The sequence below is a fragment of the Ciconia boyciana genome, chromosome 21, assembly GCF_034638445.1.
Source record: "Ciconia boyciana chromosome 21, ASM3463844v1, whole genome shotgun sequence".
Taxonomy (NCBI): Eukaryota; Metazoa; Chordata; class Aves; order Ciconiiformes; family Ciconiidae; genus Ciconia; species Ciconia boyciana.
In genome coordinates this window covers 1043177-1064478 of record NC_132954.1, presented here as the reverse complement: position 1 = coordinate 1064478, position 21302 = coordinate 1043177, and the positions used below count along the sequence as shown (strand labels likewise).

Sequence of the window (21302 nt, the reverse complement as noted above, 5' to 3'; positions counted from 1 at the left end):
GGCAGACCTGGGAGTGTGAGAGCACAAGGAGCAGATAGAGTTGAGGACAAGAGCGGGGCCGAGCACAGGGTCAAGGGAAGCTGGGAGAGGTGAAGTCTGGGCTGAAACGACTGCAGGAGAGCAACCCGCTCCTTGGGAAGGGTGCTGCTGCAGAGGGGGTGAGAGTGTCACTGGAGCAGGAGTGGGGTTGGGTGGGAACCAAGCCAGGCTGCGTTCCCACCGTGTTTCAGGCCACAACAACCACTGACCCATCCTGTCCGACTTCTCGGCACATCAAATCCCACCCTCGCAGCTGGCTGCAACTCATGCCTGCACGAGGGCTGTCGGTGCGCTGAGAGCTGTGCGGAGGCTGAGCCTGCGGCGGTGGCATTAGGAGATGGCACTGGGAGAAGGTCAGTGCGTGCAGAGCAGGCAGAAGCTGTCAGCACGCAGCTCTGCTGAGCGTCTGGAAGGAGGACAACCATGGGGAGCAAAGAAACGGGCTCTGCTCAGGAGCTGACGGGAGATGCCCAGTGTTGGGGGCTGGCAGTCTTCCAGGGAGGACAACCACCGGCCAGGAGACTTGGCTGAAGCACGTCCTGGACCACTGCTGTTGAGTTTTGGTACGGTGCAGAGCACACGGGAATTTCCAGGGCCCTGGGAGAAAAGTGGAGGTTGGCCTAATATTTTAAAAGGGGAAGCAGGACGATGTGGGTAATTACAAGTCTGTCAGTCTGACATTGATCCCAGGCAAAATAATGTAACGGCTGATATGGAATGCAATGAATAAAGAATCAGAAAGGGTGATATAATTAATGCCAATCAACAGGGATTTATGGAAAATAGATCCTGTCAAACCAACTTGATGTCTTTCTTTCTGGGTTTGGTTTTTTTTTTTTTTTTTCTTTTTTCTTTAAAACCAGGATTGCAAGTTTCCCCAGCAAGGTAGTGGGGGTCGCTGAGGACATGGAGAACAGCAACAGGTCACCTGGGCGCCATGTGATGTTTTCTTACAAAAATAGGAAAACCCAAACCACCATGTGGGGTGATTTAAGACCACATTTAGGAGGTCACGGACTTGGCTGCACAGCAGTGGGCACAAACTGCTATTGCAGGGCTCTGCAGGGGTTTCTTCTCCCCGGCTGGTCCAACCAGCAATGGGGACGATGCGCTGAGCTGTCTGCATCCCTGTGAGGAGCCAGTGACTCCCAGTGACTACTGGTGGGGCTGGGGGCGACAGTGGGGGTGATTTGCAGAGTGGGGAGTGCCGGGCACCAGACTGCCATGGAAAGGACTAATAATGCCAGTGGAAAGGGATAATGTGAATAAAAGTTACGTTTCCTCTGTTGGTGCTCTCTGGAATTGCTTCTCCAGTGCCCATGTCTTGTCCTGGATGGTGTAAAATCTGGGCAGGGACCCTGGACGACACAGCCAAAGAGTGAAAGACCTTCTCTTGGTAAAAGCATATCCTGGCTTCATGCCTCTGGTGAGACAGGAGCCTGCACAGCACGGACAACACGAAGGAGCAAGAGGTTGCATGGCCCCGTTTGTGTCCTGGCCCCGCTATCTGGGAAACCTGTACGACGTGTCCATCTCTGTGCTGTGTGCTAAGGCGGTCCCTGTTCCTCTGAGCCCTGTTTGTAGCCACTGTCTCCTCCCTTGCCTCACAGTGGGAGCTCATGCAATGGTATTCAAGCCCCCAAACCCTTCCTGGTGTCTCTTTTGCTCCAGCCCTGATCATACCGGCCTCGGTTCTGCCCCTTGGTCCTACAAAATGATGAGCTACTCCCAATCCGGAGCCAAGACCCGCACCCGATGGCTTGCTGTGATCACCATGGCTTTGCCAGCCCAGTCACCTCTGCAGATGCTGCCAGCAGGGATCCTGTGTTACGTTGCAGGTTTCCTTACAGTGAGGTATGAGTGGCTTCATGTCAAGCACTAATCCCCTTGGAAACCCACGAGAAACACCTGGATCCCAGTGTCCTTCCCCAGATAACAGCCTGGTTATGCTCCTCCGCCCCTGGTCTTTGAGCCCCATCTGACGACTGGGGTGACAGCCCGTTGAGCCCTTGCAGCTCGCCCGCGGCACATTCAGGCTGCTCCCAGCTCTTGCCCACTCAGGACAAAAATGCCACATGCCGTCCCACGACACCCTCCTGTCCCAGGCAGCTCAGCCACCAAAGAGGGACCCCTCTGCTTCCCCCCAGCCGGGCAGAGAGGTCCCTGCCGCACCCCTCCTCCAGCCCCACACTCCCCACCCCGTGTGAGCTTGTTGGCTCTGAAGCAGCTCCTGGTGCACAACGCACACCACAGCACAGCCATGCCGGGTCCCCGTGTGCCCCATGGCAGCACGGGGCAAATGAGAGCACAGGTCCTGCACCCAGCCAGGCTCACTGCTGGGCCAGGGGCTGAAACCCCCTCCTCCGTTGAGCCATGGCAAATATATTCTGCACTAAATGAATTCTCTGATAGGGAAGTCTTTAGTAGCTGAAATCCCTCCTCCCTTCATCAAAGGGAAATCCCTCCCTTTGTCCAGTACTGACCTATAGGGACCAGCTTACGGGGATGCGCCAGGCCTTTGGGAGCACCCCGAGACATGACTGCCCGGCCACACTAATGACTTTTTCTCCAAGTTCCCATAAGACCATCAGCGGACACGAACTGGGTGTCTCAAGCCTCCTCGCCAGGACTCTCCATGCCTGCACTTTGCCACGTGGCAGTGACATGGGGACAATGACGGATCTACAGGAGCAGAAAGATGCTCCACCTGCAACACCAGCAAGTGGAGGTGGCTGAACTGGTGACACCGGGGTGCTTGGCCACAAGTGCAATATGCTGGAGGCCCATCATCCAGATGCTGTGCGTGGCACGCACAGGCTCCCACAAACCGCAGCCAACAGCCCCTTCCCCCAGGCACCACGTAGGTGGGGAGATGGTGGGGATATTTTGCAATAGGTTTTGGAGGCTGGCTCAGTTTCCCCACCTTTGTTTTAGCCGTTTATCGAGGGAGAAGTTGAATTCAAGTCCTTCCCAAGTGGCCTGGGACGAATCCTGCCCTCCCTGCAGAGCCCTCAGAGAAGCCATCCGAAAATATCCCCGAGGAGAGGGAGGATGAGGAGGAGAGATGGGCTGGCTGCACCGCTGGGCTGGGCACAGGGGTTTCAGAGGGGACCCGTCCCCTCAGCCCGTGTGGTGCCTGGCAACAGGGCAATATTCAACTTTCTGTGCCTGAGAGCACCTCGGAGGGGTTTCAGCTTCTCCAGCCTGCTTTAATGGGTGCAGGTCCCATTTTCGGGGCTGACTGAGGGGTCTTAGAGCAGACACCCATCCCTGAACCTGAGCCCTGAACCACAGAGGTGTTTTCCCATCCCACTCTGCTCCAAGACCCTGAATCTTGGAGCCGCAGCCCCCACTCACTTTGGTATTTTTTTCCAGGGCAGGAAATAAATTCTCTCACAAAAGGGTCAGTCCAAACAGCTCCAACAGCTGCTGAAAAAGGAGATTTCCAGGCCAGTGGCTGGGGGCTGCTCCCAGGGAGCCTCGCTGGGGAGCGAAGGGGCTTGGGCCAGTGGGTGCATGAGCACCTCCACGAGCTGGACATTGTCACCCACCACTGCACTGGGCAGCGGTGACACTGAGGCAGGCCATCAGTTTCAGAAAATATTGGTAAGTCAGTGAATACGTATATTTATAGACTGCCAAGAACAACGTCCAGAGGTCTGTGTCCAGGTGGGACTGCATGGACACCTCCACAGCCCAACCATCCCCATGCTGGGTGCAAGCTCAGTTTCACCAAACATCACATCTTCTCCTCGGTGGCTCTCCCCAGTCCTCCCAGCTTCACTGGTCCAGCACTGTCACTCCTGTCTCAGCCCAGACACACACAAGCACTGAAGGCAGCAGCCCTGCCTTGTAATATTTAAAACAATTTTATTCATGAAAATATGCTGTACAATGCACTATACACAGTTCTTTACATTGCCACATACACAAACTCTAATAGCACGATCAAGAAAGTTACCATTGCCTACGATAGATGCGTGGTGAGAGATGACGCCTGTCAGAGACCCTCCCCCCCAGTCTGTACAGTTATAAATACGAGGGAAAGGACGGACCAAAAACTGCCGTATGAACCGGTGGGGCCCCTTCGGCGTCCCCTAGACGCCGGCTCCTCGCTCCGGGCAGGGCTGGGGATGGGCAGGAGCAGGGCGGGGGGGCTGGGAGGGAGAGGGGGTGATGGAGCGGGGAGGCTGAAGCCGAGCGAGGTGGGACACGTGGTGGCCTGTGCTCGGGGAGCTGCTTCCAGAGAGGGAACCTGGAGCCTCTGCCGCCACCGGACAGTGAAATAAAGCCCTGGCTTCCCCGTCCCTGCGCTCGAAGCAGCGCTGGCAGCGGGGCGGTAGGAGCTGCAGGGGCCACGGTCGCGCCGGCCACCCCCAGGACCTGCCTGACCCACGGGCACGGAGCACGGCCCTGTCACACCCGTGCCGTCACCACCACCCCACCCGGGCACCGTGATCCTGGCATTCCCCAGCCCCTCGGCTCCGCTCCCCTCCGCTGCAGCGGGGCCAGCCCATCTCGCCGCCCCCTCCAGCCACCCCCCCCTTCCCCGGGGTCCCAGCCACTTTCTGGGGGGGTCTCTGTGCCGGCCTCCTGCTGCCCGCCGTCCCTCGCACCGCACGACGACTGTACACACGACGCTTACCAACACGACTCCACCGCACACACGACAACCCCACGGTCACGAACCACAAAGACAGCTTCGCAATGGGACGTGCCCCGGGGGTGGATGCCCGGGGGCACCAGGCGGCGGGGCAGGGGGAGGCGAGCGGGGGGAGCGGGGCAGGCGTGGGGCAAGGGGCGACTTCTACTGCTGGTGCGGCTTCCCCTCCGCAACGATGGTCAGCCCGTATCTGCAACACCAAAGGGCTTTTTGGGGGTCCCCGTGCCTGAGCATCCCATCTGCAAATGCCCGACTGCCGGCGTGAGCCCCAGCTGGCCTGCACTGCCCGGCGTGCTGGTGTGCTGCTGGATGTGTGCCTGGGGATCAGATGCCTGGAAGAGCCAGGACCCCTTCCCTTTCTCCCGTGCTTGGGGGGCAGAGCCCCCCTTTCTCCCGTGGCAGCCCCAGCTGCCCTCCTGCCTCTCCTCGCTAGCAGTTCTTCACACCCCATGTGCAGAGCTGGGGTGCCGGGTATTAAATAGCCATTTGCAATTGGATTCCAACAATTTTAAATATGCCTGAAACGAGAGGTGGTGTATAAAACGAATGCGGTAATGATCCTGACCAAAGAATAATCCTTTTTAAAAAAGCATTCAAGAAAGATTATATATAATAGAATATATTAAATTCTGTACATGATCAAATAATGTAAACATAATTAATTAACCTGTAAGAATGTCTTTAGAGATTATGCCCGCCGTGTGCCCAGGGCACAGGTGAACGGTGGCACATGGGGCTCCTCTGTCACACTTTGCCACAGACACGTGGGTCAGGCGAGGAGCAGGAGGTGCCCACCCATGAGTCCCCCCCTGCCCTGGCTCCAAGCAGCCACGCTTCCCCTATGGCTCAGTGGGACCCAGCACCTGCACCATGGTAGAGGTGGTGCTGGAGCCAGAAGGGAAGAGCTGGGCCAGGAAAAGGTGCTGGTTCAATGGACTAACCCTTGCTGCAACCCAGGGGCAGGGGGTTTAGGGAAAGCCTGTGGTGCCCAGGAGGAAGACGGGCTGTGCAGAGAGCCCCGTGGGACAGAGCAGCAGCTGCCGCAGCCTCTCCTCCCAGCCCCTCCATCTCCTCTGGGCCAGCCGCTCCGGCTGCCCGCCAGCCTGCCTGGCTCCCCCTCACTCCAAAAACTCTGTTGCACCAAGGGCTGAGCTGCCCCGCAGCAGGGAGCCCTCGCCCTCGCCCCCGCCGCGCAGGATGGCGGTGGGTCCCTGGCCCGTCCCTGCCCCGCAGAGCAGTGGGGCCGGTTGGGCTCCTGACACGCAGCAGGACCACGTGTGAATCCCCGTCCCCATCCCCACGGAGCACCAGCCCTTGGCGGATGGGTGCACCGGGGCTGACCCCTCTTGCTGCCATCTCCTCGGACCAGCTCTCCTGGCATCCTGGGGATGGGCAGCGAGTCCTCTGGGGCAGGCATGCTGACTGCTGGCTAGAGTCACTCCTGAAACCATCAGCGACCCCAGGAGCCCCACAGCCCCAGCTGCGAGCCCTGTGGCACCTCCCTGAGCTCTGCACGTGGGGGAAGCAGCATGGGTCACCTAGGCTTGGGGCGGGGTGGCCCCCACGCTGTCTCCGGAGGCCTGGCCACCACATCCCTCCCCTCCTCACACGCACACACTCCCTTCTTGAGGATGACCCACATCACAGCCCCCCACCTTCCACCCCGTCATCCAATATCCAAAGCCACGGCCAAGCCAAGATGAGACATGCGACGGGGCGCAGCCCTCAGCGTTGCCCACGGCCTCTCTCCTCCTCTCTCTAAGCTCAACCCTTTCTTCCTTCCAATGCAAAAACTCAATGGCAAAACTCAATGGCAAGAGTGCATGAAATCAAATAAATACGCCCCCCTCCCCGACCCTGTGAGCTCCCCCTGAGCCCCGAGAGGCCAGCAGCACATCACTCCCAGCAGGACCACGCTGTGCAGGGCCGTGCACCACGCGCAGGAGCGTGCCCACATCTGCTCCAGGCAGGGTGCCGCAGCTTTCCCGTGGGCAGGCGTGACCGTGGCACCTGCAGCCACTGGTGGGTGTGTGGGCTGCCAAGACGCTGCCCAGGGCTGCAGATTGTGCAACCTTCCCTCCATCACCAACCCCCCTTCTCACTGCTTGGTAAGAAAACCTGCCTGCAGCCACGCAAGGAGACCCGCAGTGGAGGTGGCCTGGGCACGTGGGCTTGGCAGAGCTCAGATCTCCACCAGGATTTAGGGGTGACGAGCCCCCCCTTGCCATGGGGCAGGGTCTCCGCTCCTGACACTTCTACTCGGAGGACTCGTTTCCCGAGGCAGCTCAGAGAAAAGGGTCCCTTTCCAGTTAGGGATGCCCACGCAGGGTATGCCCACACAGGGTGTTCCCACGCCACCAGCCGTCACTACTCCGTCACCCAGCCCAAGGACAAACCAAACCAGCACCGTGGCAGTGGGGCACTGGTACCGTCTGGAAAGGCTTTCCCTTCCTGCTCCCCCCCTGGACCCGCCTGGCTCCGGCTGCCTCTCCCGCCCGCCTGCCCTGCGTCCTCCGGAGGACCTCACGGGAGGACCCAGCAGATCGGGCACGCGCGTGGGCTAGGGGCTGGGGGCCCTAGCCCGTCTCAATATTTGACCCTACGCTTTGTGTTTTGTGTTCGACCTCAAGCTCAGACCGATGGCTCTAGCCCATCTTAACAAACAAAGGCAGAAGAGAAAGGAAAAAAAAAAGTTAGTCTCAATGTTCCCCTCGTGGCTTCTCGGTGGTGAGCCCCCCCCCGGGGCGGGCATCACCCGGGCACCCAGCTCTGGTTCGTGGGCTGCGGACCCCCGGGCAGCGCGGGCACGTTGAGCCCGTTCTGCGGCGGGAGAGCCGAGTCGAAGTTGAAGTCCATCTCGTCGCTGTCCATAAAGTCATTCAGGATGATTGACTCCACGTCGCACTCCAGGCTCCCGTTGAACATGTCCAGGTCCAGGTCTGCTGGGAACCTGTCTTGGCCCAACACGGGGGGGTGGACAGCCCCCGGGTAGGGGCCCTGCAGCGAATCCAGCAAGCTCATGTGTGCCCCTTGGTTATTAGCGTAGGAATGCAGATGCCCGTGGTGCGGCATGGCTGTCATGCTGCATGTGTCACTGGGCAAGCTCATAAGGCTGACAGGATTAGCTAAGGCACTGGTGTTGACCGCAGGGTGGTGACCGGCTGGTGACGGGTGGTACAAAGCGTTGCTCTTCATGAGAGAGCCCGAGTGGGACGGGTAGGAGGACAAACCCTGCTCCCCGCTCCCGCACAGCAGCGGGTTGTGTCTGTGGCCACGGGCCGGCACCATGGGGCTGGCCTGCGGCAGGGGCAGGTCCCCCGGGACCATGCTCTCCTTGTGCGCGTAGGAGATGGAGGAGAGCAGGTCCTGCAGCGAGGCGTTCCTGTAGGAGCTGACGGGCGAGAAGGTGGCTTGCTTGTTCTCCTGGATGGTTTGCATGGGCAGGCGGCGCATGAGGCTCATGGCCGGCTGGCTGTAGATAGTCCCGCAGTAGGTGTTGGTGGCAGCCCCCATGGTGGAGCACTTGGAGTTGAAGGTGAAGCTGGAGCTCCGCTGCCGCAGGGCGGCCGGGGGGAGCTGCTGCGAAGGGCTCATGGTGTAGCCATCCTGCAGGTCCTCCAGCATGCTCTCTCCGAGGCTCTCATTCAGGCTGATGGTGCCAGTCAGGTCAGTCAGCCGGGGCAGCTCCACGGAGCAGCGGGCGTTGAGGGAAGGAGACATGGTGCTGGAGGGGCTGGGGTACATCAGTGGAGAGGAGGGGGTACCGTCGTCCTCCTCCAGCTCGTCCGGCTCATGGTTGGACATGATGGGTGAGAGGCGCCCGCTCAGCGTGCTGGCCGTGGAGTTGGCCCGCGTCCTGAAGTCCGCCCAGGCGTCGTACTCATCGCTGGCGTGGGACGCGGGGCTCTCCGACCACTTGGCTTGCTGGGAGGAAGGGCTGTCCTCCCCATGCTCCTGTGTCACCTGCAGCTGCTTCTTCTTGCTGGCCTTCCCCTTGATCCGCAGGAACTTGCTGTTGTTGTCCATCGAGACCGCCCGCCGGCGGGGCGTCTTCCCCGTCTTGCCGCCCTCAGGGTTCAGCATCCACCAGGAGCTCTTGCCGGTGCCCTCATTCTGCACCCGGATGAAGCGGGTGTGCAGGGAGAGGTTGTGCCGGATGGAGTTCTGCGGAGACAGCAAGGACAGAGGGGATGGTCAGCAGCGGCCCCAGCACCCTGGGCAGGAGGGGGATGATCGCAGGGCTGGGGGGGGGCATGGGACATCATGGGGGAGCTGGGCTCCATCCCCTGGGACACTGCTGGAGGGGTCAGGGCGCAGGGGGCTCAGCTGGCGGGTCTCTCCCACGGTACTGCTGGGCATTTCACCTCCAGGAGCCCACGGGTCATGGCCCTTTGCTGTATCTATCAGCTATCTATCATTAGCACGATTACTGTCGTGGCAGGGAGTATGGGGGGGGTCTTTAGCACGTGCCCTGGGGACCTGCACCAGCCCTGCACCAGGCAGGGCCAGGTCTCAGGGGACTTTTCTTCCCTGGTAGGAGCCTGGGGAGGGACAAGGCAACAAAAACAGGGGCAGAGTCAGGCCCTGCACCACGTCCATGCAGAGGTCCAGGTCTTCTCCATCCCTCCCAGCCCCGGCCACCCATGCTCTAAGCAGAGCCCACCGGGATGCTCCCAGCACAGCCTTGCCCACGCACACCTCTGCAGAGGTCCCAGCCCACTCTCCCCACTGCCAAGCACCCCACCGGCTCCACGGGCAGAGGGTCCCCCTTTGCCCACACACTGCCGGGACCGACCCTCCAGAGCTGGCTCCAAACCGCTTTCCCTGCCCAGCGTCATTTTGTGATGTGCTCCCCTCCTCACCGGGGAGGGAGAAGCATGCGTCACGCTGTGTGCGTTGCCACCACCACAGCCTAAAGCAACGCACCAGCACCAAGTAAGGGAGATCTTGTCCCTAAAAGGCCTGTCACCCCCTGCGAGCAGGGCCAGGGGCTGCTGGCCCTGCAGAACCAAACCAGAGAGGGTTTGGTTCTCTGCGTGGTTGCAGGCTGGGTCCAGTGCAGGGACAGAAGGCATGCACCCTGCCCGAGAGGCTCAGGCACCACAGCACAGGGGGTTTGCAAACCCAGCTACAACCCCCATTGCCCAGACAAGGGCTGGTCGGGGAGTGCTTTCTCCGCAGACACTTCTGGCTCCCTGCATCCACATCCAGCACCTCAAGGGGTTTTCCTACTGAGAGCAATACTCTGCTGCTCTTGCTCTTGCCTGCTGTTGCGGCTCTGAGCAGCTCGCTGGCCAGAGTGGGGATGCCCTGGCAGAAGGCTGGAGGAGGCAGGGAGCTTGCACCAGGGGCCGCGTCCCAACGCAAGCATGCCCAGCTGCCACTGCCCCGTGGGGTGACAGGCTGGGGTGACCCTGGGGAGATGCCTTCAAAGCTCTGGCCAGGGGAGGAGAGGGGACAGGGACATCTGCCTCTTGCTGCTGATCTTCTGCAGCTCATGGGATGCCAGTCCAGCTCCCTGTGCCTCGGTTTCCCCAGGGTCCAGAGGGGAAAGGCAAGACGCCCAGGGAAGAGCATCCCGAAGAGGCATCAGTCCACGATGTAGAGACCCTTGCTCTTGCACTGCCCGTGGGCTCGGGGCTCGGCAGGGGCTGCTGAAGGGATGCAGCTCCTCCTGCCCCTGCCGAGCTGCAGGAGGGGCAGAGGGATGAGGAGGGGGAAGAAACCAAGGTGCTGGGGAGAAAGTTTGGTGCTGTTGCCAGCGTACAGTGGAATACTAATGAAGAGGCGAGTGAGCTCCAGCCTCATCTATCATATTATGTAATGGCTTACTTCTCTGCACTTCATTTATTTGGAGATTGCTCCCAGGCTGGCTCCTCGCCAGCAGCCACCAAATCCAAGTCTACAGAAATCAATCTCGCGCTGACTGATTAAGCCGTGTTTAGAACTAATTGCTCCTTCGTGTGTGGGGAGAATAAATTACGGGCTTTAATTTCACATCTTTAAAATGCAACTGCAGGTATGGGCTAGCCGTTAACCCCTTCCTGCACAGCCCTGTGCACAGCTGGGGAGGGAGCAGGCCATGGCTGGCATGGCTCAGGGAACAGGCTGGGACGTGCGCTGCCCGCCGCGGTGGTGGCTGCCCGTGTCGATGCTCATTGACTTCAGCTGGAGCAAGCTGAGCCCTGGGCCAGCCTGCCTGGCAGGGAGAGCTCTCCCTGACCCCCCCAGACACCTCTCCCTTGAACCGCAGGATGACCCAAGCTCCCGTCCATGTGACTGAGCCGCAGCGCAAGCGGCAGGGGACAGAAGCAAAGCATGTGGCCATCACCGCGTCTGCAGAGCCAGAGCCACCAGCCAGCTCAGCCCCGTGGTGCCGCCTTGCACTCACACGCAGACCCTGGGGGGCTGGGGATGCCTGAGCAGGGCTTGCTGGGGTGATGCCCAGCTGCTGCTGGGCCCCTCGCAGGAGTGGAGACCCCCTGCATGGCCCCGGTCCCTCCCTGCCGGTGCTCCCCGGGTCTGCTCAGCCTGGGAGGCAGGAGATGCTGCAGCCCTGCGTGGCTGGGACTGAGCTGCCAGGCAGAGCACGGAGAGAGGGGATGGTGTCTGGGGGGCTTGGGAACACCACGGCTGGACAGGGGTGACATTCAGCACGGTGCTAACCTTCTCTGCTACTGCCTCCCTCCTGCTTCGCAGCTCCAGCATAGGGCACCCAGGCACCCAGCACCAGCCACGAACCCAGGGCCAGGCTGGTGTCGGGCAGGGGACAGGGCCGGTGGGGGCTGGCGGGGTCAGGCTGCCCAAGGGAGAGGAAGGGAGGGGAGGCTGCTGCCTCTTCTGCAGCAGAGCTTCATTAAGAGCCAAAAGACAGCAGCAATTAAGTGCAAGGCGCGGCGAGCTGGGCTCGCTCCTCATTAGCACCCCGACGCGCCTGGCTGGCCGTGGCTTGGGGTGCACGGCGCAGGGCAGCGGGCTGCACGGGGGCGGGCCAGGAGCTTATTAACACCAGGCAGGCAGGGACCCCCTTCACCCGCCACCGCCCCGGCAGCTCCCGGCAGCCCCACGAGCACCTGGCGTCCCACAGCACCCAGCCCCGCGCTGGCGGGGAGCAGCGCACGATCGCACGCCCCGAAATGTGGGGCTCAGCTCTTGGCCAGCCCCTGGCAGTGCGGTGATGTGCAGGGGACACCAGGGCTGGCAAAAACGCCCTGGCAGCAGCTGCCTTGGCAGGGGTGTGCACCAGGGTCTGGCAGATTTTGGCAGGGTGTGGGGGGGAGCAGGCAAAGGCTGCTGCCAGTCCCAGGGTCCCCATGATGCCTCCGACACTGCTGTGCCCTGTGACCCGAAGTCCCGCACCTTTGCAGGGCTGGCCATGCCCTGCACCCTTGCTGTGTCTCCCTCCCTGTCCCCATCTGCCCTCATGGCACCCCCCCAACCCCGATCCAATGGCTCAGGCCCCTCACCAAAGCAGAGACACCCTCCCGGCATCCTGGCCCCACACGGCACCGCAGCCCCACGGTACCCAAACGGTGCAGGGCAAGGAGCACCGGTCCCCAGCGTGCATCCAGACCGTGCCAGGGCTCCTGCTGGGGGATGACACCCACCGTTTCAGGCACCAGCCCTCACCCCCGTAGCTCTGTGGAGGTGCAGGAGATGCTCTGGGTAGCAGAGGCGAGGGCTGGAGGTGGCACCAGGGCTGCCAGGTGTTGCAGGTGGACCCAAGCCCTGCTCGGCCCTGGCTGACACCAAGAGAGGATGAGGCTGGAGCCCGTGCCAGCCCCTGGCCACCAGCTGCTGGAGGCTTTGCCAACCTGGAAGACCCCAGTGCCATCCGGGTGCCTTTCTGCCGGGGGCTGGCCCTGCTGCAGGGCCTGGCAGGGGGATGGAGGGGCTGGTGGGAGCCGTGGGCACCCACGGAGCCTTCTCGCCCCCCCAGGAGCCCTTCTCCAAGGAGCCTCATTGTCAGGGGAACAGCCAGTGTGAAATCGGTCTGATTAGCAATTAGTCCCATTGTAAAAGGATTAGCTGGACCCCATTGTTTGGATGAGTGACTTGACTATCAATTTGCATCTGGCAGCGATGATGATGATGCTGCTGCCGCTGTGCTGGGAGCACAGTTTCCCCTGTGTCCTTTTGAACGGACAGATGCTGTCTGGCGAGGCTGTGCCCAGCACGGCGGCGGGGTGCTGTGGACCCCCGAGACGGGCATCGATGCCAGGCACAAAGGGTGTTTGCAGGATCCCAAGCACCCTGCCGATCCCCACCGCCAGCAGCGTGTCCCGGGGGTCGCTCCTCCAGCCTTGAGGTGCCCACGGGTCTCGGGGTGTGAGGGGGGACTGGACATCCTCCTGCCTGCCCCAAGGGAGCACGGGGTGGGGGGAAACAAGTGCAATTCAAGTGCAATTCAAGCGAGAGCAGGATTGCACAAGCCCTGGTCTGGACCAGAGCTGAGGAGAGCAAATGAGGGGGCCCTGTTGACCTGCCCCTGTCCCTGCCACATCCCCTGCGCCCGTCTGCTGTCCCCATCACTGTCCCTGGGCTGCCACCCCTCCCTGCTGCCCCATGTCACCTGGGTTTTTTTCTGAGCAAAACCACAGAACCCCAAAATCCCAAACCCCAGCCTCCTCCCCACGCATTCTACCCCTCCCAGTGGCAGCACAGCCTGGTCACGCTGCAAAGACCCTGCACGCTCCCAGCAAGCCCCAGCCCCACGGCCAGGGCCTGTACTGGGCTGCTGGGCTGCTGGTCCATCCAGCTAATGAGCCTGTTACCTGGCGGAGATCCACACGCTGGTTAACAGGAGGAAGCAGTGACAGGGCCACTAACGAGCGTTCTGCCGGCTGCTCTCCGGCAGCACGAGGATGGCTCCAGGGGTTAATTGATGCTTATTTACTTCTCGCACATAAAAATTGCCAGCGTTGGAGGAAATATTCCGGGGGTCAGAGGCTGCTGACAGCCCCGATGGTGCTTCATCCCAGGGGATGCCGTCCAGGGGTGGTGGTGGCATGGGACAGTCACCTGCCTGTGACACCCCCAAAGAGGTCGTATTCGTCCAAGAAATGGCACTGCCCATGGGCACCAGCACCTAAGTGCAGGACGGCCATCACCATGGCTTCTTGGCACCATCCCCTGGGGACGGCCAGCCCTACTCCCCACCATTGGCGTCACTGCTGCCCCAGCATGAGCCTGTCCCCTCCGTCCTGCCCAAAGCGGCTGGTGGCTGTGCGCAGTCCACCAGCCCTGGCACCAAAGCGCTGCATCCTGAGCCCAGCCCACGCCTGCCTGGTGAGCAGATGGCAGCTGGCACGCCGCAGCAGCACACCCCGCGCGCCAGAGGGATGCCAAGCACCCCAGATGCTCACAACCAGGATGGACGCCCCATGCTGACGGCAGCCAGGCCCCCACACTGTGCCCGAGGCAGGGCGCGAGATGAGACCCCCGTCACCTCTGGTGGCTGCAGGCACATCAGCCTGCTCCACGGCAGCCCTCCTTGCACGGGTGGGTGAACCCGGCACTGGCTTCAGGCGGAGGGAAGCAGCACGGAGGAGAAAGCCGGGGAGAGGGCAGCCAGGTGGCTGTAAATCCAGCCTATCGTGTGACAAGGTTCCTCCAGCTCCCCAAGGATGGGACGCAGCCTGGCACTGGCAGCACGCTGGGCTCAGGAGGGCTGTGAATCCCCGCTGGCCTCTCTGCTGGGAGCAGCCCCGGTGATCTCCCCATGTCCCTGCTGCCCCCAGGGCTGGGGCAGCACGCGCTGCCTTGCCGAGAAGGAGCAGCCCCCGGCGCAGGGCTCGGCGAGGCAGTTTTGAGCAGCTGCCGTGTGCATGGGATCTCCTCTGCTCCAAAACTGCAGCTCGTGCTCTGCACTGCCCCATAGCACGCCGGAGCGTTACTGCCCCATAGCACCTCCCGCCACCCCCCTGCGCTGCCCTCTCCTACCCCAGGCAGCCCTCTGCACTGCCCTGTAGCCATGCAGCTGCCCCACAGCCAGCCCTCTGCACCACCCCACGCTGGGCCCCAAAACCAGCTCTCTGCAATGCCCCACAGCACCCCGTGCTGTGCCCCGTAGCGTCCCACAGCCGTATCTCTGCAGCGCCCTGCAGCATCTTACAGCAAACCCTCCGCACGGCTCCGTCAGGTCTCTGCAGTGCCTGCACCATCCACAGCCAGCCCCCCTTCGAGGCCCCATAAGCCCCCCAGCCCCTCGCGCTGTCTCAGGCACCCTGCAGCCGGCTCGCTGCCCCGCAGCTGGGGCCGGGTCCTGTCTGACACCTCCCGTTCGGGGAGCCGGGGCTGTCCGACCCCAGCACCTCCCTCCTGGGGCATCGCTGCTGGAGCTGGGCAGGGGGGACCGCGCGGGCTGCCCGGTGCCCCCACAAAGGGCACGGCGGGGGCAGAGGGAGGGCGCCTGCCTCCCCGCCGCGGGGGTCTCGCCGGCGGCTGCCGAGCGGAGGCGAGTGTATTCGGGTCAGCGCGTCGCCTGAGCAGAGCCGGTCTGACGTGATGCTAATTGAACCAAATGCCCATTAGAGGCGTGACGGGCCGTGTCCGTCCCGCGCTCTCTGTCGCAGGTGGCTGACACGCGAGGAGCCTGAGGGCTGTTCAGCATGGCCGGGCCAGAGCATCTCCCGCCTCCTCACGCATCACGGCCAGCTCGAAGCCCAGCTGGCATCTCATTAGGAGCCGCTAATCACCCCCTAGGCGTGCGCTGGGGCGGGGGGAGAGGGGCAGCCGGGGCTTACGGCGGTCCCCATGCTGCAGCCCCCTCCCTGCATAGCCCCCCACGGCCCCTCTCTGTGCCACCCCCCGGGGCAGAGCAGGGGCAGAGCCTGGCAGGGGCCGGGCGGGGGGGTCCAGCCTTGCCCTGCCCCGCAGATCCCCAATGCTGTGGGGCAAAGGATGGCTCCAGGCAAGCCCCATGCCCTGGGGTGTAGGAGCGGGGCTGGGACCCCGTGCCATGGAGCCAGGCTGTGCCAGGTGCTTGCCGGCCCCCTGCCCATGTCCCTCTGCTGCTCCCTGGGGCGGGGTGATGGCGTGCCCCAGCCCAACCTCTCCTGAAGGAGAAGGGCCAGGTGGAAACCACCACCGTGACCCCAAGCCACTGCCAGGACTCGCCAGCCCCGTCCCCAGCCTGGCTGTGGCTGCCTGAGCTCCGGGCCGGGTTCCAGGCCAGAGACGGGTGCTGTGGCAGCTGGATGGGTCCCCAGGGCAAAGCCCATCCCCTGCCTGGCCCCGTGCCGGTCCTGGCCCACCTTTGCCATACACCTCATGGCTCGCAGCAGACCCAACGCCGGTGCAGCCCCCCGGGAGCAGCCTGGGCTGCACGCCCTGGCACGGCTCCCCCTCACCGCCCCTGTGGACTCGGCAGCTGAGTTTGTGTTTCGCAGTTGGCTCGGTGCCTCCCTCCCCCTCCTGACCACGAGCTCTGCAAGCGATTCCCAAACCCACCCGAGAAGTGACTGATGCAAATCAAACCACACACCGCTCCCCATGCCCCCCCCAGGCAGCCCCCCATGTCCAGCACTTGCACCGCAGCCCTCAGCCGGGGATGCCCACTCAGGCATCCCCACTCTGCAGCCTCCACGCACCCAGGTGGGTGCCGAGCCACGGGCGGGCGCTTGGCTCAGCCTTTTCTGCACGCTGGGGCTGCACAGCGGGGTGAGACCCCCTGCACACCTCCCGGCCAGGAGGGAGCTGGCGGAGGGCAGGTCGGCCACATCAGGAGACGCCTTATGCCCAGGCTGGAACCATCCCAGCGGCAGCAGCAATGCCACTGAAGCAGAGGTGGCAGGCGCGGCCGAGCATCCCTCTCCTGGCCCTGGTTACCGCTGCTGCCAAACAGCTGGTTGCTACCACGTTCTGCAATGGGAGTGTTGCGTTTCCATGGCAGCCGGTTTATTTTAGCCAGCTGCCATCACTCCATGTCCCCTTCGAAATCAGGAGCATCCTCCCTGCCCCGGTGGGTCCTGCCTCGTCCCCGTCCCCTGGCACCTCGCTGAGAGCCCAGGGAGCACCCGCAGCACCCATCCCCTGTGGGACAGCCTTTCCCTGCCGTCCAGAAGGGACAAACACAGCACCAGCATCTTCCCCACTTCCCACCATGGCCAGTGGGGCTCACACCGGCTCAGCCACTGGGTCCCGGTGAGGTGGCTCAGGGGATGGGTCCCCAGAGCCCGGGGGGAAGGGGATGGCTGTATGGGGACAGCATCAGGACTGGCATCGGGTGATTTCAGTGCTGGAGGGACACCTGGATGGTAAATTCAGCTCCCACAGCCTGCTCAAAGACACTCCCCGCTCCAGTTTGCTCCTGCCTTGGCCAAAGCCTTGGGCTTCTCCCGATGGGGCCAGCACAGCCCACAAACCTGCTGTGACTTTGCTGGGGCTCTGCGTGACACCTCCTCCTCCAGCTATGGCTGCCCCCAAGCTGGTTCAGTACAGAAGGGGCCAGAAGTCCCCGGTGCGGCTGGCAGGGGAGAGGTCCCTTCACCCCACGGTGTCCGTCCCAAGCTCTGTCCTTCTGGGCAGCCCCAGCCACCACCCCGAGGGGACCGCGCTGCCTTCCCAGCTGGGACCGTCCACCCTTGGCGCCACCGGGCTTTGCCAGGAGGACCAGCGGGGCCGCGGGGGCAGAGGAGGAGCCCTGGGTGCGATGTGTAACACCGTAATCCCTCTGCGTCCCCGGCAGAACCACCATCTCCCCGAGTCCTCCCAGCACCGCCTGGCCCGCCCCATGCGCTCCCCAAAGGGCTCATTAGATCACACCAGGGCGGCTGTCGATAACGAGCAGGCACGCTCGCCTCCTGGGGAAGCGGGCAGAGAGCAGGCAGGGCTGGGGAGCTCAGGGACCCTCCTGGGGGAGCCGAGGGGCTCAGCAGGCGGCGGCCTGGCCCCGGGATGGTGTCACTGCCCCCACAGTCCCCCTTGCTAAAGGCACGGGCTGCACTTTTGGGGTGCAGAGCCCAGGGCTGAGCCCAGCAAGGGACGTTTTGGGGGAGCCTGGCCTTTCCCAGCACCCTGCAAGCAGGCAGGAATTGCACGGGTGCAGTCGTGCAGCGGTGAGTGAACAGAGCCCAGCTGCAGGCTTGCCGTGGCACCAGGTGCCACCGAGAGGCACGGCCCAGGCAGAGCTGGGCTGGCGCTGCAGCGTGCCCCAATGCCAAGGTGATGGGCTGGCTCCACACACTCCCTGGCTACGGGGTCCCTGCCTGCAGGCTGCACGCCAGTGACAGTGCAGGGCTGGTGGGGGCAGGGGACAGCCAGGAGCCTCTGCCCACCTCCTGCCTGCCCTGCCTGCCTCCAGCCCCACACATGTCCCATATCCCTGCCCTGTAATGCAATGCCAAAAGAGGGAAGGGGGGTTAGGTACCAGGCGAGCTGTGCCTGTGTGTCACGCATCTCCGAGCCGGCTGGCCCTGGCACGGCCACCCGCTCGCCTTCAGGCTGCGGCAGAGCCGGAGGCTGCTGAGCCACCTGCCCTGGCCAGATGGCAGGGGGACCTCGCGGTGCCGCCAGGCATGGCACTGCTCAGGGGACCTGTGCCAGACACCACTGCTCGCCCTGCTCATATTCGGCCCCACGGTGATGCTGAGGACAGGCCGGGGGGCTGGCAGTAGCAGGGGATTGCTGCGCATGGGGCGAGCATGGGGTTGAGCTCTGCGCCCTTTGCAGCACCCTACGAGAGCCCCAGGCAGCGACCTGCCCCCCGGGGTCCAGCACAGCGCGCAGCCAGCCCCAGCATCCCAGATCACAGCACCCCAACACTCACAGCTGGAAGCCACATCCTCTCCCAGCTCCCCCAAAAATGCTGTGGCACCAAGCCACGTGCTGAGAAATCCCCCCAGCACAGCTACGCGGCGAGGCTGAGCCCACGCACCCCCTTCCCTGAGAGACTCACACAGTGTGGCCATGCCGCCCCCCCGCACAAGCCACCCCAGAGCTGGATAAGACCTCGAGCCTCCCTTGAGGGTCCCAAGGGTGCTGGTGAGACACGAGGTGCCAGCACAGCCAGAGATGCTCTGCAAGGTGCCTACATCCAGCTGAGAGATATCAAGCCCCCTGCCTCTGGGGACAAAACACGCCCCCTCCTAGCATCCCGGTCCCAGCCTGCCTGGACCCCTCTCCAACACACGAGACCAGGTGAGACGCCTTGGAAAGACCCTCTCCACCACCAGCCACTTATCCAGTAATACTCTAATTACACCCCAGAGCTGGCCACCAAAATAGCTGCAGTAAATCACTCGGAGCTGCCATGTAATTTTTGCATGAAATTACAGTATTTTTTCCCCTGGGTTCAATTTCCTCCACACCAAGTTCTCACCGCAGCCAAATAATTAAAGCAGCCGCACTCCCTTTTCCTCGGGTACCATTTTAACTCCCTGCTGGCTGCCCCCCCGCTGCCCGGTACCGGGGCTGTGGCTGGCTGGGGACGTGTGCCCCGGCACCCACAGGCAGCCCTGCTGAGTACACCCAGAGCAAATAAGAGCTGCTCCGGATCCGAAGGCAAGTCAGATCAAACCATGCTGAGAGACCCTGGGGAGACCCAGCACCCACAAGGGATGCAGAAGGCACCCCAAGCAGGATGCTGAGCCCCCGTGGGGGGTCCAAATCCCACCGGGCAGAAGAGCTGGCTGTTCCCTGGAGGGAAACAACCCACCTCCTCTTCATTGCCTGCAGCCCGCAGGAGGAAGATGAGGGAAGCAGTAGGGCTCAGCCTGCAACATCCCGCTTTACGCAACGATGCTCGGGCACCCGTGGGAGACGACCATCCTGTGGGCTGCCATGAAACGCCACCTCTGGATCACTTGGCTGCCTGGGAGAAGCCACGGGTCCCGGCCACGCGTCACCCTTGTACCGCTGTCCTGCCCAAGTGCACCAACCACGTGCAGCACCACGCTGACCTGAGCAGCAGCAGAAGTGCCAAACCCTGGTGCGTTTTGCATCCAGCCCTGTCCTCTCCCCTGTCTGTTCAGTCAAGGCTGCCCTGCTTTTCAGCCTACATTAGAGCTGGACTGTACCCAAAAAACCACAGAAAGCTGGGCACAGAGCCATGCACTGGGGCACACGTGTCCCCCCGAGGACTTGCTCTGCTCCAGGTCTTCCCCGCCTGCCCTGTGGCCCCAACGCCATCCCTGGGGATTAGCCCTGGGGGGATGCTTGGAGGAGCAGTGAGTCCCTCTGCGCTGTGTCCTCCAAGTCCAGCCACAGGCCTTACGAGGGGCCCGTGGAGCAAAGCCAAACCCCTTCTGATACGCTGTGTTCCAGATGTCCATCCAGGACCCCAGCAGGTTTGTGCTGGCTGCTAGAGCAGGGACGGGCTCCCCGTGCTCTGCAAACTCCCTGGCAAAGGCAGAAAACTCTGGGCAGATGCATGGAGATGCATCTCAGGGCAGCCCTTAGAGATGAGGGGCTGGTTTGGCCATGCACGGAAAGGTGCCTTTTGTTTCTCAAATACCTGCAAGAGATTTCATCCTCCCACCAGCAAGCACAGATGGCAAACACTTGGGAGCACCAGGGCTCTCAGTCTCGAGGTGGATGGGGAGCAGACGGGTTGCCAGCACAGCAGGGCCATCCCTGCCTCCAAACACTCTTGGCTGAAAGATGTTTCATGGAACAGTTCTATTCTGATAAAAAAATCCCCGTTGTTTAAGAAAACAAATATTTGTACTAGTTTGCAGGTTTTAGGCCCCAAAGGTGGGGCAGGGGAGGGTTTATTGAGAGGATAAAATATTTGTCATGGGGACCTGCTGTACAGCACAGAAATGTTGCAAGAAGGCACTACTTAAAAAACGTCTGTGAAAACAATCAGCAGTTTTCAGCCAACAGCAGGATCGAGTCCACCTGCTCTGGCCAAGCCTGTGGCACCCCTGCCCATCCTGGCAGGCTCCCGCGCTATCCCTGCTGTCCCCACACTGCTGTCCCCCTCGCAGGACACTGCTCCACACCTCAGCCCACAGCAACGCCCGCGGTGGGCCGGATCCAGCCACCCCACCTAGTCCAGCCTTGTGAGGTGTCGCATCCCCCGGCATCATCCGGGCTGGCTGGGGGCTGGGTCCAGCCCCGTCCCCTCCACCCGCAGCAGCCCTTTCAGTCAGAGCTCCCCGCGCCAGCACACGCTGCAGCACAGAAACCCTCCAAAACCCATGCAACTCCCTTTTTTCCGCTTCCAGCTTCCTTTTTTTCTGTGTGCACGGGACACAGAGGGCACAAAGCCCTGTGTCAACAGCGCAGCCCACCTGGGACAGGCAGGCACCAGCCGCTGTGGGAAGCGGAGATCCCCATGGTCGCCCACCTGGCAGGGGCGAGCGCACCACGCCTGGAGCCAGCATCCCACAAGGATGGGGACAGGGAGACAGTGGTGTGACCCGCTGTCACAGCTGTCACCATGTCCCTGCATGGCCAGAAACACAGCGGGAAACGGCTTCACGCTGATGTCCCTCCTGGCTCAGGCAAGCCCAAAGGCACCAGGTCCTGATCCATGTGCCACGTCCCCCCCAAGGGAAAGGCAACCCAGAGATGCTGGCACGGCTGAGACGCCACCGAATGTGGTACCCTCTGCTACAGGGACCTCAGGGACATCGAGCACCTCCAAAACAGCCCC

General features: G+C 62.5%; 1 protein-coding gene across 1 annotated transcript in view; it reads right to left on the bottom strand.

The window, feature by feature from the left end:
* Positions 1 to 3920: 3920 nt before the first annotated feature.
* FOXO6 (forkhead box O6) overlaps positions 3921 to 21302 on the bottom strand; it is a 41048-nt gene continuing 23666 nt past the window's right edge. Inside the window, exon 3 of the mRNA XM_072885116.1 lies at positions 3921 to 8866. Within this exon, the coding sequence (XP_072741217.1) occupies positions 7454 to 8866 (1413 nt within the window). The 3' untranslated portion in view covers positions 3921 to 7453. The remainder of the gene's footprint in view (positions 8867 to 21302) is intronic.